The 18,044-nt window shown below is 43.5% G+C and overlaps 1 protein-coding gene across 7 annotated transcripts in view; it reads left to right on the top strand.

The window, feature by feature from the left end:
- Positions 1–14,440, top strand: part of AGAP2 (ArfGAP with GTPase domain, ankyrin repeat and PH domain 2) — an 897,926-nt gene extending 883,486 nt beyond the window's left edge. For all 7 annotated transcript variants that reach the window (XM_085600818.1, XM_085600812.1, XM_085600813.1 and 4 more), the window contains one exon: positions 5,767–14,440. In XM_085600818.1, the coding sequence (XP_085456944.1) occupies positions 5,767–5,973 (207 nt within the window). In that variant the 3' untranslated portion in view covers positions 5,974–14,440. The remainder of the gene's footprint in view (positions 1–5,766) is intronic.
- Positions 14,441–18,044: the final 3,604 nt, after the last annotated feature.

The following is an 18,044-nucleotide window of genomic DNA, read 5'->3' on the forward strand; positions in this document are numbered from 1 at the left end:
TTGCCGGCGCTCTGTGACGATGCAGGAGGGCCTAACACAGTGCTGCAGCGACCTGTCACGGGGGATGGTGCAGGTGACAAGTGCACTAGGGGTGCTATTGACAAGTCAGGCGTCGACAACTGCTGCAGGGGATGCTGCGGAGAGCATCGACACCAGCAGCAGCATCACACCCCCCGTCCCCGAAGCACGCAGGAGCAGCAGGCGGCTTGGGGTTGGCTCTAGTGAGGATGCACAGGCCGTGCAATCCACCACTGCAGCGCGTATGCGCAAACATTGATGTGGCCCTGCTTATCCACTTGCCATTGGGTGACGTAACCCTGGACATACTCATTGTATAGATGGCATATTGCCAGATTGGCCTGTTCATGTGTTCATGGCGTGGTGCCACATTAAACTACGTCATGACTTCTCACGACTCGCTGTGTCCCCTCACTTACTCAGAAATAGTTGCATGTGATCTCTGCCCGTCTCTCTCTCCCATCGATTGCAGTTGGCACTCTAGCTGCGCTGCCCTCTGGCTGGCCTGACTCATCCTCGTTGTCCTCAAAATATGTTAGTTCCACATCTGTACCTTTTTTCGTGGCAAGGTTGTGCAGCATTGCACAAGTGGCAATTATCTTGCAGCAGGTGATGGGTTTGTACTGGCGTGCGCCTCCGCTCTTGTGGAGGCAGCGGAACCTGCTCTTCAGCAGTCCAAACGTGCGCTCCACCACATTGCGTGTAGATTTGTGGGCCACGTTGTATCGTCTCTCACTCTGGGTTGCTGGGTGTAGGTAGGGAGTGAGGATGAATGAACGGCATGCATATGCACTGTCGCCTGGATGAGTAAAAGGGAACCATCAGTTACATGCCTCTATACACTCTGATTTGCAGGTTTCAAGGGGCGTCACTGTTACTTACCCAGCAGGTAACCCTCTCCGAATTCTCCGGCTCTCAGTCGTGTGTAGATCCCACTATTCTGGAAGATGTAAGAGTCGTGGGTGCTCCCAGGAAACTTTGCAACAATATCTGTGATGATGTTCCCTGCATCACAGATCACCTGCACATTGATGGAGTGGGTGGACTTCCTGTTCCTGTAGATGTGCTCTGTGTCAGCTGGAGGACAGATTGGGATGTGTGTACCATCAATACAGCCGATGACATGGGGGAACTGTGCCATGTGATAAAAGTCTGTTTTTGTTTTCTGCAGTGCAGCCTGTGTGTTTGGGAAGCTGATGTAGTGGTGCATTCTCTGCATCATGGCATCCAGGAACTTCCTGAAGAAACGTGACAGGCAACTCTGGGATACCCCACCCACCGCAGCTATCACCACCTGATAACTGCCGGATGCCAACAGATGTAGGCTGCAGAGCACCTGCACATGTGGGGGTATGGCGTGCGCCCTTCTTATTGGCTGGTCCAGGAGTGGGTGAAGGTCCCTGATTAAGTCCATGATGGTTTCGGGGTGTAGCCTGTACCTCTCATGTATCTCTGCATCAGTCAGCTGGAATAGTGTGATGCGCTGTCTGTAGATTTGTTCCTCCCGTCGCCACACCCTCAGTCCTGCTGCCTGTAGACGTAGGCGCCTTGCAATGACGTACATAGCGGCCATGTTGTCCACGCTGTTGCATTTTGGGATTGCTTATATGCATTGTTGATGGTTACCACCTGCTTTCCATCCGTGTTAATTACCGACTCTTATTTACCGATTTTCCTGGATTTCTTAATTACCGACTGCTCCTACATGTCATTTTCAATTTTTACCACTTCATATTTACCACTTCATATTTACCGATTCGTTAATAATGTATTCGGTAAATATGAATCGGTATTTTAGAATTAGGTAAATATGAATCGGTATTTACCGCCTCATATTTACCGAAAAGTGGTTTTTGGACTCCTACATCTCACTTGTCTGAATACCGGTCGGTAACGGCATATTTACCGAAAATCGGCCGTTACCGACCGGTATTTGGCTACCTACATGAGGCCCAAAGTATTTAAAAAATGTGTATTTATTATATAACAGTTATCAAGTACATTACAGTATCTCCTACATGGAGATAGACACACGGCACACAATATTTAAACAAAGAGATCACAGTAAATAGCACTAATACACAGTGGGCCCGGGGGGGGGACCAAACCATATACTAAGAAAGTGGTATAAGAACCACAACTCGAGTCAGGACAATTTCGTAAGGTAGTAGAATTGCTGGGGACCCACATAACCACCCAAGGTAAGTAGATAGGGACCCCACGGAGAAGGTGTGCAGAGTGTGAACACAACCGTTTGCTCCGTACAAGTCCATGTGCAAGTCTCGGTTGGAACTCTAAAGATTAGGGACCTTTCCCAGTGGACCCTGAGGAAACCCTGTGGAAGATAGAAGGCACCCCACCCATGTATATCGTGGTACCCAAGTTACCTATCCCATGGAAGCCAGGTGCATAGGTGTGAAGTGGCGTCGGAAACCGCCGTTGAACCCAATGAAGGACTTCAGGAAAGTGCTGCTGCTGGAAGAGGAGAAAGTGTCCGGAGGAATCCAAACATGGATTCTTGAAGAGGAGTACCTGAAAGCAGAAGGGACAGAGTCTATGTCACTTTGGAGTGACCAGGAGACTTGGAATACGGATGCTCTCCGATGTCGGCTGCTTCAGGAAAGATGACGGTGACCTTGTCTCTGCAGCTGCGAGGACCAGGCGACGCTGAGGAGGACCAGGACCCAGATTCAAGCTGTCCCACGAAGGATGTTGAGTGCTGTGGGGTTGGTGTCCGGCGGGAGCACCAAGCCTTGGCGAATGCAACCCACGCAGAAAGTCAAGAAGGTGCACGGTTGGGACCAGAATGGTCCAGGAGACTCATCACAAGCAGGGGAGTCAGGGCAGGCCCCGAGCAATCAAGGGAGCCCAAGAAAAACAAAGGTGCCCCTCAAATGGACCCACAGGCCGAAGGCACAGTAGTTGCGAGAGGACCTCAAGCAGCTCACCAAAAGAGGCACGCCACGATGCACACGATGTAGTGTGGCCGAAGATTCTGGTCACTGCAGGTGCTCGAGGTTGGGGCTACTTGGAGCCCGAAGATCTTCTTGCAAAGTGTCAACATGCCTTTGCAACTTTGGTTGTCCTGGAAGCTTCACAGGCCTTGGAAGGTTCCTGTATGATGCACAGTCACAGACGATGCAGCAGACTGGACTTCACTGGACCTCATGTGGGCCTGACTTCGTCTCCCTTCCAGAGTGCCCAGACGGTAGAAAATGCAGTGGTTTCAGTTCTGAATCTTATCCCACAACAAATCTAGGGACCGACACTCAGGTAAGCCCTTAAGTACCCTAGGGAAAGGGTTGGGAATATTCAGGGGACCTTCCCAGGGTAGGGTCTGGACAGGGGGAGGTTACTCCCATGTCCTTCGTCCAGTTTCGCACCAGAGCGGAAGCCAATGGCTCCCAGGACTTGTTTGAACTGGACTATGCACAGGGACACCAAATGTGCCCCTCATACACACTTTCAGGCACTGGCAAGCGCACCCACCCATCCCTAATACACTAAATCCCCCTGTGACAGGATGCCTATTGTTCTCAGCAGCAGGAGGGCAGAAATGTGTCTGTGGTCGGCAGCAACCATTTTGTGCTGTCCGGGACTAGAAGGCTGGTACTGGGAACACTAAGAGCCTAACAGAGGGCTCTTCCAGTGCTTGGAATCATACCCCCTACACCGTTTACTGTGTGGGGGTATGATTCAAACATGTTTGATACCTAACATGATAGGATTTGTTGCAGCCCTTTTCGACATGGTCATCGCGTGATTATGTGTTGCCCCTCTATATAGTATATGGCTGCTTCACTGAAAACCCGGGAGAGTGGACTCCAAAGGCTGCAAGGGTGTCCTGCTCATGCAGGGGCACCCTCTCACTTAGAACCAAGCACCCTGCCCTCAGGATTGTAAAGGCCTGCTATAGGGGTGACTTATAGGTTTTAAATGCAGTCACCCTTAGATATAGCAAATCTAAATCTTTAGTAAGTGGTGCATGCCCCAACTTACACAGGCTGCAATGGCAGGTCTTTAGTTCCATTTTGGATGGTCTCTCATGGGTGGCATAATGCATGCTTCAGCCCATGGGAAACCTCTGGGGTCCTATGCCCTGGGGACATGGGTACCATATACTAGGGACTGACAAGGGTACCCCGGTATCCAATCTAGTATGTACTTAGGTACTGAACACAACAGTTTAGGGAGAAAACAGATTGACTGGTATCCTGCTAATCAGGACCCCAGGTTGACCAGTCAAAAACAGAATCACATCAAGCAAAAAGTGGGGTAACCATAAGAAGCAGATCCTACTTTCCTACAGTCTGTATATACATATAGCTTATGGCATGGATCACCTCACACGTATATGTTTGTATTGTCTTCACCCTCCCTTTGCTCCATCCCAGGCATTGGTCTGAGCAGGGATATTGTAGCAGCCCTATGATGAAGCATGCCACTATCTGGTGAGTGAGAGCAGTTTTAAAGAACTTTACGTTTTTCCAGAGAGGGGTGTGTCTCTATATACACTTGCCCCTTTCTCGTTTTGTGGATATTAAAGCTTATTTTAGGGAGGATAGAAAAGGACAAGTACCTCTGTCCCCTTCTTTTTTGTGTGATAATATGACTCACACTTACCTCCCCCTTGAAGAGACTTGGGCTGCTAAACCCACACTACCACTGACAGCCAAGTGCAGAAAAAGGTAGTAGAATGTAGTAGTCCCCAATGTCAAGTACAAGATGTGACCCGCACCGCAATATGCAGTTGTCATTGTCCATCCTTGTCTGACAAATGGATTAGCCAATTAGACTCAAACTACAGCTGTGAGTTAGGTTTTCACTGTTTTTCCCTATTGTTGTTATTTATTGTATCTCAAGTTACAAGTTCAATCTGTATGTTGTATTGTATATTTTACAGTCGTCCGTAGCAAGTTGTATGTAGAATCCATAACGTGAATATAATGTGATTCAAACTAAGGAAACTATTTTATTAGATGATCGGCCAAGACAAATTAGCTGATGCTAGAAATATGACATTGGTGCACGCACCTCTGAACAACTCAGATAAGTATCAAAAACATAGTCGACACTGTAAGACAGTTATTACAAAAAAATACACATAAATCATTTTTTTTTAAACTGCTGAGAGAGGTAGTATTTGGTCTAGTTACCCAGGACCCATAATAGGCCGGGCCCTGGAACATGATGAGTAAAAGGCCTTCACCCCTATGGTTGAGCCCAGTAACTCCTGCTTGCCCCATGGCCCTCTGAAAGGAGTTCTGACAAAAAGAAATCTATGAATGTGTCAGTGCTGTAGAACAGAGTATGGAGCTCTGTCTCTGAGCCTGAACAAGGCCCAAATGCATGTCAATTTAGTTATAAGTGATTTGATTTGTATAACCTTAAGAAAGTTCAAGCTGACTAGTTACAAATAGTTTCTGTTGGACCTAGTTAGTTGCATATGGGTTTCCAGATAGCCACTGAAAAATAGTTTGGAGAAATGCCATTTGCATCCTGGAAGCGGTTGTTGGTTCCTATTTGTATTATGTCTCATTTTTTATTTTGCTAGTACATATTGCCTTATTTGTTTCTGTATACCTATATAGTCCAATGTCTACACACCCAAATGGTGCATTTTGATCCACTGTAAACCATCTATAAATGATCAACTGTAGCCTATTTAGTGTAATATTAGGTAACCATTACAGCCCTGAAATATAACTAACTTAACTCGCTGTCCTTTCTCCATTTTTCATTTCGCAGTACGGCGCTGACATAAAGGCTCGAGACGCTTTTGGGCACACAGCACTGTATCACGCCAAGCAAGCCGGAAGCCAGGAGTGCGTGGACATTCTCTTGCAACATGGCTGCCCCAGCGACGGTTTCAGCACTGTTGCCACTCCCCCCCTCAGGAGGAAGAGCAGCACCACAAGTATGGGACTGACGGACAGTCGGACTGCACTGGTATAAGCCAGCCTTCGGACACTTTCCTCTCTTCTACGTGGCATGGGGGCATCTGTCAAGCTTGGTCACCCCAGGGCACGCGCCCAGTTCTTTACTTCCATTTGAGAAGTTCATGGTTCAGAGAAAGAAACCTATAGGCGAGGGCGTTGGGCAAGGTACAGAGAAAGTCCTGCTGGTTAAGCGATAGTTTGTAACATTCCACCTCCTTTGCTTGTTAATGAAGTGCCCCAACAGGCAGGGCACGTGCGTGTTCACTGGAGTCCTCCTAACCTGCGAGGTGTGGCTTCTGCCTCACACGCCCTTGACTGAATCAGCATCTTGGTCTCTGAGCTGCCAGAGCCGCACTGAGATTGGACCCCCTGCCAGATAGGAGGGTCCGAGGGAAGCAGATCTGATGGATTTATCTCGGCACTTTAACTGCGAATCTGAAAAGTTTGTTTCTTGGTCCTTATAGCGTTGTTTTGAAAACTAGAGGTATTCGAGGTTAGAACCGCTGTGCACAGAACTCTCCCACTGACAATGTCTCCGAACTCCTAACACAGCCTCCCTCATCAAAGTGAATCTCTGGGCCCCCTTTTATATTTTTTCGATTGAGTTGTTGTGGATTTTGGCACCCAAAGTTACTTGAAGTATAGCGGTTTTCTTTTCGTTTGAGCAGTATAATAGTTCAGAAGCAAGAAATGACAATCTCCTAATCCCATCCTGTGGTCAAACTAAATCTGGATATTAGTTTTGTGCTCGTGAAAAGCAGACTGGGGGCTTCTTCAGAATTCTGGGTTTCAAGAGCCCTGTCCCATTAATAACAAGCCGCTTGTCACATATCACTTTCCACCACCCTTACACGGTGTACACCTTACTCTTACCTTCAGAGGCGCCAGGTCTGTGCTTCATGGGGTGCTGTTCGAAGGACTGATGGTAGTGGGTCTCTGGTTATCACTCCACCCCAGGCGTCGGAATGATAGAGCAAGTCATGTGCAAAACGTGGCAGCTGCTGCTTGATAGATGGCACAGCACTGCACTGCACCAAACAACTTGTAAAATGCATCTCTTCTGAGTGCTTGGATTGACGAAAAATAGATTGATTTTCGGGCCTGAACTTTTCTGGAATTTTGGCCAGGATTGAGAAAAAGCCGGGTAGGGTTTGCGCGTTTTAATTGTTATGATACTGCCACCTGCGGCAAACCTATACTGGTGTGAGTCCGATTAAAAAGAAAATGAAAACAGAGACAAACAAGGTCAATGGCTGCCATTGTTTCAGTGACTCAACAATCCTCGCCCATTTCTGAATTTTTAACTAGATCTTGGCCTTGTAAGCAACAATCGCATCGGACACCCGCACAGGCCTGGTTTTGCAAGAGGAAGTAGGCAGACTGGTGGCTGCTACCAAGCACGCCCTGGACGGACAGAAGCGTTGAAGGATTTCCAAAGCTCAGTGCTCGCCACGCTCTTGCGCTTCGTGGGAAAAATGTAGAGATCGACACACAGCGCTTCGTTCTGCACTAGTTGTGGTGCCAATTTCCAGTCAGTGGCATTGGTCCTTCCTCAGTGCAACACTGGAGTCGTGAGAATCAAAGTATCATAAATCTCAATCAGGGATTTGTAAAGCGCAGCTACTCACCCGCGAGGGTCTCAAGGCGCTATGGGGGAACGGCTCCGTTGAGTGCTGGGGGTCTTCGAAAAGCCAGGTCTTGAGAGATATATATATGATATGATATAATGAGAGGTAATGCAGGCCTCAGCCGTAAACTATATAGATATATTTTGAGTTCATATTTTAAAAGTAGGTTCATTCCTTTCTGCGTTTAAAACTCAAATCAAAGTTGCTGCTTCAACTTTGTGGGCGATGGGTTAGGAGTTACAATCTTATCCCATGAACTTACATTGTAATGTATAGGCCTACAAAACAATGTCTGTTTGCAGTTACTCTTTTACAGGTTAAATAAGTCTATTTTATGAAGTACATATAGGTAAGAGAATGCGCTAAATAGCAAATGAGTTACTGTTACTACGCGCTGAGGGATCACGGAAGATGTGAGTAGCCCTCTGCATGACTGCCACTTTCAAGCTATCCGTTATTCCATATTGTATGTGGATTCCTGGTTGCAATAGTCATTATTTTTATTTCCCTCCCTGCCAGTATTTCGGTTTTGGATAAGGACCAGTATTGTGAGATTCACATGTGGTGGGTGACCAGTGGAGTAAGTGGACGGTGCATTAACACGGATAAGCAGGGCCGACACTGGGCATCCGTGCCCAATTTTCCAAGCCTTGTATGTAACTATGTTTGTGCCATATCGGTAGGAAATCCTACCATTTTATATTTTGTATTGCAGTATGTAACACCCTATTGCACTAGGAACTATATCGCTCGTTGATCCTATACTCTGAATGGTTGGGGAAAATATCAGTTAATCTTTTGCTCACCCCACACCAGTGACATGTTATGACACATCAAATGTTCCCATCTTTGCTGTGGGCCTGGTCTGCACATTTAACACACGCCATTTTATTCTAACAGATTCCTTCACATATCAATGATCATCAGTCTGCCAGATGAATTAGAATGAACCTCTCTACTAAGGGCAAGTCCAGCTCCAATTGTGCCTCTTCTAGTTTTCAGCAATGCTTGTAAAGTTTGCTCACCGCAGATAGTGTTAATTCTTGGGTGTGGGAGTACGACAATGCAAAAAGGACACCTCTACATACTCTTGCCCATTCGTATACCTTTATACAAGTCAAGAGTAGAACCAGAGTATGTGTGTTCCTCAATCAAAGAAAAGGCAATACTGCAAGCATTAGTACTGGAGGAAACATAAGACGGATGATGAACAGATGCAGAAAGTAAACCCATTCTATTCTCTTTATATCTTTCTTTTAAATAATCAGTTGCTGATTTATTGCATAAAGTTCCTATATGTATCAACAGCATTAACGAGAAAACCATTTCTAGAATAGGCAACCTCGCGTTTCCTACAGAAGTTGTACCATTGCCAGTTCCTGTTGATGCATTATTTATGCCCCGCAAGAGAGGTCAAAAGCACATGTTCCAGGTGCTTCATGCTTTTTTCTGGTGGCAAACACAAGTTACGGAGGTGTCGATGACCAATTATATATTTAATTTCTTTCTACTTAAATCTAACAAACTGGTGTATGCCTCTAGTCCCAGTTCCTACTATCTACATCTCAAACGACGACTACCTGGGTGCAGGACATTCTGGGCCGGATTCACTCAAAAAACAAATTTGTACATTTAGACTCGTAGTAGAACACCTATGAGCAAGTAATAACGTTTTCAATTGTACATTTAGCTTCTTAATTTATCAAAACTTTATTAATCTGTTAATATTATTTCATTTTCAAAGTAGTCGCGGACCCCCTGAGGAGGCTTCGTAGACCCCCAGAGGTCCCAAGACCAGAGGTTGGGAACCACAGCGCTAGAGCATATCTTCAACCATTGCCAGATTTACGAAAGGGACAGAGAGAAGCTTCTGAATTTCATAAGCAAATGAGTTTGTGGGCTCTCAACAACTCTCGAAGACACCTTGATCCCAACCCCTTGCTTGGTGTACAATTGCTCAGTAGTAAATGCATTTACACCTGCAACATCTAGTTTTGTGTATACTGGCCAGACTTAAATAGAATAATTTACGGCAACAAACCAAGCTTTAAGGAGAACAATGGCTATGTGAACCAGTCTTCTGTCAATGTACACCACATTAGGCCGAGATCCTTTTTTCAACAGTTGGATGACACTATATAGAGATAGGTTAAATTGACCTACAAAAATATCACAACTACACTGCCTAGGTAAGTGTAGTTTCCCAATCCTGCATCTAATTACACTATACTTCCCTTGTGATATAGTGGTTAAGTCGATGTAGTTAGTGCAATACATTTATCTTGCAATATTGTGAGCATACACCTTTTTTCCACATATATCCATTGTTTTGGTGGAACTGCCCTTCAGAACTGAGACATTTACCAAAGCGTGTAACTTTCGGCAACCATATCAATTGTTTTCTCTTTATGAGTTACGGAAGAAGCAGTTCGATCATTCTTTTACTAGTAGCATTAATTGATTCAACCCAGGGTCTTAGCTGACGCCCATAAAACGGTTAATTATGTGTCCTGTTTTACCTTGTCCATTTAAAGGCATTTCTAGGGTACAAATTGTCAGATTTTGCAAGTCTAGACAATGAATCTATAGCCTGGGTGAACATAGCTAGATCTGCTTTCTGTAGCACACTAGAACGTGGCTAATTGAGCCTCTGGATTGTAATATCCACTCGAGTTTTCAAAAAATTCACAATAAATGGCTATGATAAAAATGACCAAATAGTAAATTGTACTGGCAGTGATTTGTTGGTCGTTTTGAAAACTGCACTTTATTTTACTGTGTGTAGGGTCGACATTCATAGACTTACCTGGCAACGCCTCTTTTTTTGAAAGATTATTAAATGATTGCTTTGTCACCAAGCACTCGAGCACTAGCTTCTCCATAGATCAAATCACTGAGGACTCTCTACTCGTAGACTTACTCGCCCGGAAGAATTAAGACTTCTTTTTCAACCTATAACTGCGAAAAATAATGAGGAGTCTAGAGTGCTTTTCAACCATCGGCACTTTTTACTTGCAGTTGATGCATTTATATTAACTGTTTACGATGTTATTGGGAAGGAAAGCGACACAGTTGTACAGCCTTGACGCGGGCACATAATGTACTGTCAGCACAGGTTTTCGCCTTCTAACCCCTAACAACGGAGAGCTTTGATCTCTTGCTTCCAGCTTGTTGTGAGAGACGCTCACCTCTAGACCAGGCTTGTTGCAACTCCTGAAGTGGTATCATCTTCCTTATCATAAACACAGCAGTGTGGCACTTTAACCAAGCTGATGCCTGAAGTGAAGAACACGCACAGAAGAAGCATTTAATTGTGATGTAATTGGTTTATACCATTCTTGGATTTTATGGTTTCATTTGTTGTTCGACAAGGCCCTCTAAGGAGTCTGTCATTGCTCTCTTCTGCCATTCAGATTGACGGCTAAGTTATACAAGTTGTACGTAATCATGTTGGGTTTCGGTGATTTATCTTGAACATGTGTTGCCTACAGTGTGGTCTTCAGTAGAAATTTGGGGATTTGTTTTTGAAGAAGTAAAGTTGTCATTGTAGAACAGCTGGCGTAATGTCTTATGTTTCAGAGTTACTTTTGAAATAGAGGATATTTTGAATCTAAGATCAGAAACAGACAGGCAACAACTTTATTGTAGTGTTTGGTAAAGTCCGTCCCCCCACAAATTATCATCTTTATGATCACAGGATACCTATTGGTGCACTGAATTTAATGGGAGTGATGCAAAAGATCATTTGTAATAATTAGAATGTATTACTCTCTCATACTTTTTCTTATGACAGACCACATGGATTCCCTTTCTGATATCCTGAATTTAGTAGCCCATCATAATGTTGCATATCAGAATATTGAGTAGAAAAATATCGCAGATAGAAAATTGACCACAATTTCGTCAAGGGAAGTATATAGAGGCAACTATAGATTTCCTTTTAACTCCATATCTACATAAGTTGAAGAATAGTAAATTTGTACTTACCTATATAGAGTATCCTTCAGGATATTGTAGTTGTTAATATTCTCAATTCTATATTTTTGTAGCAAAATGCGGCACTTTAATCAAGCCGCAGACAAATGAAGAAACAGCACTAAAGAAGGTTTTAGACCCTTATTGTTAAATTAATTTATTCTGTCCTAAGAAGTTATGCTTTCAAGGTACAAAGCTGTGAATTTATGAAAAGTAAGTCTATATTTACCTGTATATATTACCTTCAAAATATTGTGGGCTCTGATATTTTAGTAGAATGATCATTGAAACACAATATTCTGGTAGAATAACCATCATCATTATTTCTGTAACACCTTTAGTCAGTTATTTGTTTCCAAGTACGTAAGATATCTCCACCGGGTAATGGGTTTCAGTTGCCTCTTCTGAAGTTGCTAGTCTATTGCATATTCATTTCCACATGCCGGTGATTAGACGGCCATAATAGTTCAATATCAGGATCCCAAAATTATCTCTTTCACACACAGCCCTCGTTGTATAGCCATAATGGGTTATTCTTTAGTGACTCCTTTCCGGATAATCTGCACAGTGTGTTGAAGATGTTTGTTAAATTCTTTCAATTTCGTAATCTACAAAATTCTCAGTTGATCATTTACTTTTGGTGGAGGATAAGCTGCAGTATATTTTCAACCACTATCACCAACTACTCCTGTTTCAATGTTACAGATTTTCATAACTCTTTTTGTGATAACGCTTGCAATTTTATTGACATCTCTGCTGATCACACATATGTGTAAGATTTACATTCATGATACTGGCAGCTGGAACTACATTTTCGTGTTTCATCATTGTGGCATATAACTGGTGATCAAAAGCAGTTATAACTTTCGCAAATTATTTTTGTGATAAAAATGACAATGTAATCGGGGTCCCTTACAAGATTAGTACAAAAGCTAGTCCGATAACATGTAACATGTCAGTAATGTGGGGAAATCCATTTCTTGCTCGGTTATCAGTAAACAGTTGCTGATTAATACTTTGCTATCAGAAATCCCTATTTTTAAAGAAATTTCACACTTGGTTTAATGACCAATTAATGTATAGAAGAATACACACCAACAGAAAAATAATTATAACCTTTATTCCCAGAGATTCATACTAGGTAAAAATTGACAGCTGCCCCAGGCTGATTTAGGAGCTGTCACTTGAAAGGGGGTTTTGTTCATGGAAGGCGGCGTTGTGGTACTCGCCTGTACTGTACACAGAGAACATTGCATTCTGAATGTAAAAGGTACTACCTGTTAAATATGTCAAATGCTATGTGGAAAAATCATGAATCCGCTAAGCAGCAGTGTGCTCTGTTTTCCACAATCTCAACTGATGCTAAAGAGCTCTTAGTTGTTTACTGGGACGTGGAGGTGTGTCTAATTGTGTGCTTTCTAGCATCATTTGCCCTCTCTCTCTTGGATAGTAATTGTAACAGTGTAAGATTTAGACCTGTAACAGTGACTCAATATTGATTTATTCTTGTACAGTAAACTGTGTTCTAGAAACTCCGTGGTCTGTTAAGTGAGTACTATGTTACATGCACTATGCTCTCTATTTCCTGATGTGAGATCCGTCTCTGTTGGCGTAGCACAGTCCCACCTTCCTGCCTCCTGTCTTACTGAGGAAGGGGATTCTCCAGATTATATTGCAGTCTGCACTAGAGTTGCAAGTCACCCTAGAAACCTAGAACCGCTAGAACAAAGATATACAACAGCGAGCGATGCTCAGTCTTGAGGTTGCCCCTAAACATGTTAATACTGCAGGCATCAAAATGTAAGAGCAGAAACTAGAGCTTGAAAAACACAGAAGGAGAAGTATCACACTACTAACAGACTCCTTTCAGGTTGGCTAATGAACAGACCGATAACGCAAACAACATTTGTCACATGAATGGTACCTCATACGAGTCATTAGAATGTTCCATGGCCTGGCTTTGCTGATATTGACTATTAGTATAAATTATAACCTGTTCACCAAATACCGTAATTACATTTTCATTTAATTCCAATTTTATTCTGATTTAGCCCATTGATTTAAGTTGATCCTGCATAAGATGCAGGAGTACTATCCCCAATTCACATCATACCCATGCTTCCTCTTCTGCATCTTTGATGCACAAAGGCAGTGTTTAATTAACTGTTCCATCCGGTTTACCCAATTCCATTTTCCTTCCCAAGTGGTTTCTCCATGTTAATTAATTTTTGCCATTTCCATTTTCTTTGTGTTGATAGATTTCCAGACATTCACAATTGCTTCACAGCGAATAGGTTGTCAGCTGAAAGAGAGAGGCAGAGGATCAAGGGATGCAACAGCCTAAGAGCGAGACGGCAGCTGATAACCGGAGAGTGTATGAATGAATCTATGAGGCAAAGCCAATTTGTTTCATTCAGTCATCAGGAGATTAACACGTACTGAGGTCCTGCAGTGGATCCAGGTGTGTTTGTAATGGAATTTTACACAGTAACCATTCAGTCTGGGCTGCTCCTGTCACTGAGATATAGCCGACTTCACTGATCAGAAATAGTTCCCAATGCAATCTCTACGTTGTAGAAGCTCATGTTTTCTCTCCTCCCATGAGCAGTCGGTTGACTCTGAACTTTAGATCTATTAGAGGCAAGCCCTGTGCACCCACTACTCTGCTCATCAACCTAGACTTCTCATACAGCTCTGCTCCGAGCCTGAACTCACAAGAAAAATGAATACTCAGTTCCAATATCTTCAGGTCACCCACTCACTAATTTACAATATCATGGCCCAGAGACCCAAATCTAGGAGTTTGAATCTTAGATGACAAGCTCAAATGCTTGAAAATATGGCATTTTCTGAAGCTTGTCGCTATTAGTGTAAAGAAAAGTCATCGCTAGCTGTTGAAACCAAACAAATTCATTATGTACCAGTAGCCCACACTGTGCTATTCATAACACAAGCATGAACAAATTTGGCTCACTCGAGCCACACTATCTCGCAGAGAAGCGAAACTCTACAGAAAGATCTGTGCTGCATGTGCCTGGCTCCCAGAGGCCAGAAGCACAGTGCGTGGAATTTACGGCTCAGTACTTACTTAACAGGACACACTGCAAAAAAGAAAAAAAAAAGAAAACTATTTGTATAGATGTTTTGTTGCCGAGACTATTTTGCAAATATGAAGTGATGTAATATAAGATTTATAAAAGATGAGAAGACCCCGACTCTGTTCGTTCTCTGGTTAATTTTATTTTTTTTCAATGTCAGCTCAATGTCAGCTGTTTTTTTGGGAATGTCAAAGACCTAAGCGCCTATGGTGAGGTTGCTGGGGATGAAAGCGAGATGGGCCCTGCTGAATTATGCTCAGCTGGGCACAAACTTAATAATTCTAATTGGTAATGTGAACTTTAAGGCAAATAAAAACAGTGATTTTCTTAACATTGATTTGGTTGCTATTTTGTTCCCTTCTTTTGTCTTTCTCTTGCTATCTTTGTCGGAACACACTGCGCAGTTTCCATCCCACCTTCTAATTACCCTGTAAAGTGACATTCCATGGGCGGCGGCTGTTGTTGCAGTTTCTAGTTGTTCTTTACGGCTGTTGATTTTAAATAATATACTTTATGCAGTTGTCACGGAGGAGCGTGGTATTTTTATCCAGTGGGACACTGACATGCAATGACAATCCAGTTCATACATAGCACCGTTAGTGAATATTTTACATGGAGCTATTATAAACCAATAGAATTTGGTCCCGTTTCGAGAAGGAAAGGTCGAGACATTCGGGCTGTGACTCCAACCAGTAGCCCTGATCTTTTCAGATGATCTAGCACCGGCACTCTGTCGTATGGAACAATCGCCTGGGCTTACACAACATAAGACCATGAATGCCCCTAAATCCCCGATGACCAACTTTGGCACTTGTACCTTAGTCTTGTGAAGTCTTAAAGGAAAACTAAAGTCAGTGCCCATCTGACCTCTGTGAAGCCATGTGTGAACCAAGTTCACCCGAGACAAGTGGTTGGGCGGGCAGGAGGGCGAAGGAGGGGAGAAGGGAGCCAAAAAGAAATCCACTTACCTTGTTGCTGACAGTCTCTCCCCTTCAGTCCCTTCAGCCGCTTTCTCCTCTGCTTCTGTTACCAGAAGGAAGCAGGAAGGAAACAGGCTCCTTCCCCATAGCCAATCGCAACACCGCAATGCAGCGTTGTGATTGATCTCAGACGGGGACTGGGAGGCTTTGCATGTGCCTTACCAGGCTGTGTAAAGCAAGCCTGGTGAAGTGTGCTGGACTGTTTGGCCGACCCGAGAGGACCGGCCAAGCAGTCATTCGCACTTGGAGTGGGCAAACCTCTCCTCCCCCATAACCCCAGCCCCTTCCTAACCCAGCCTGTGGTAAAAAAAAAAAAAATCATAAAAACCATATTATTAAAATTGTATTTATCTTGAAGTAGAGACGAACACTGCCATAGGGCTAAAGATGTTTATTTACAGAGAAGGAAGATGTTTCTCTCTCAACAGGGGCCAGATACCAACTGCTATGTCGTAATGCCGTGGTGACAAACAGGCATTCCACGACATAGCTGCATTCCATATACACATCACTGCACTTCTCCCCCATTTCAAAAACATTGCCGTTACAACAACTAAAAGATGAAACATACACTTAACGGAACATCCTTGTCCCTTAACAAAAAAACACAATATAAATGAACATTGCATAGAAGAAGCATAAAGTAAAAGGTTTGACACTGCACAATAACAGCAAGGTTTACTTGCTGACAGAATCTTGTATTTTCTTGGGAGCATACCGAAAGCAAACACTTTTTCTTGCATTACCATTTGTGCTCCCCTAGAATTCTCCCCGGCCCATTTCTCCGTGAACCACCATCCTCATTGTAGCTGGGATCCTGGGTGATGCAAGCAGTGCTCCACCAATTCCCATCTGTCAGTCTGACTTAATTATTCCTCAATTCACACACTTGCCTTGGCTCTTTACATTTCGAAAACCCTTTGCTCACAAAATTAGGATTTTTGACACGCACCCAACCACCTACTTTCACCGTGCTAACTTTTTCTTTCCCAATATCTTTCTTACTAATGCTAGTCAAATCAGACTTGTGTTGAGCAGACATCCAACTCTTACAAGCATCAGCATTAGAGCAAAATAGTTTGACCATCCAAAAGGGAAACATCTCAGTTGCAGCTTTCCTTCCACGCATCAGCTCAAAAGGACTTTTCCCAGTAACCCCATGTGGAGTTGTGTGATAAGACCAAATTAATTCCTTAATAGCTGTACCTACATTCACGTTGCATTTATACGTAGATTGAACACACTCCGCCAAAACTCTTAAAGCACTCAACTTTTCCGTTCTTTTGGGGGTGATATAAGGGTGTCTTAATGTGCTTAATGGCACATCTGTCCGAAAATTATGTAATCTCAACTGAGGTAAATTGAACCCCATTATCAGTTAAGGCTTCACAAGGGATTCCCTCTCTAGTGAAGACTTCCTGAAAAAATGTGATAACGCACTTGGTAGTGGGTTCGCTAACCGGTTTCACTTCAACCTGCCTGGACAAATGATCAATCATGACAATGAAATATCTTAAATGATTAGGTAGGATGTGGTAGGGTCCCAGGAAATCCATCCCTATGCACTGCCATGGTCTACTTGGGCACGGTGTAATCGAGTCAGTCAAACCATAGATCTTCAAGACTTTGTCCCTCAGAACACATTTCGAGCACCATCTCACAAACTCTTCAATTTCACTATCCATCTTTGACACCAAAATTCCTCCCTTACTTCCCTCTTAGTCACAGTTGAACCCAAGTGACCCGAATGTGCCAGTTCCAAAATTCTTAAGCGAAAGCACAAAGGTGGAATAGGTTTACCACCTCGTATCAACTTACCCACTTCTAAAAATAATTTGTCAAAGACTTTCTAAAACGCTTGGAAACCCTCGGATAAACTTCTCTCTTTTGGCCAACCAGACTCGACCCAGTGTATGACTTCTTTCAAAACCACATATTCTTCAACAGCTTTCATCCATTCCTCATCACTCTTGCAGATACAAACACCACCAACATTGGCTATAAAACAGTCCTTAATTTCTGACTCCCATTCGTACTCACCAGAGTCTTCAATGGGGAGCCTCGAAAGACAATCAGCCCTACTGTTACGACCACCAGGTATGTATTTTACCAAATACGAGAATTCCAGTAGTCTGGCAAACAACCTGGCAATTCTGGCCATGGAACATTTCAATTTCCTCCCCGAAAGAATATCGACCAGGGCACGATGACCAGTTTGCAAAACAAAAGGCCTTCCCACAGTTAAGCTTGAAATTCTAAATTTTCCACACACACGCCAACAATTTCTTTTCAATAACAGAATATGTGCGTTCTGGTTGATGCAAAGTCCTAGAGGCAAAGCCTATGGTGGTCTCACGATTACCATTTAATTGCGTCAGTACCGCTCCCAACCCATAATTTCATGCA

This window comes from Triturus cristatus, chromosome 4_2 (genome assembly GCF_964204655.1).
Source record: "Triturus cristatus chromosome 4_2, aTriCri1.1, whole genome shotgun sequence".
NCBI lineage: Eukaryota > Metazoa > Chordata > Amphibia > Caudata > Salamandridae > Triturus > Triturus cristatus.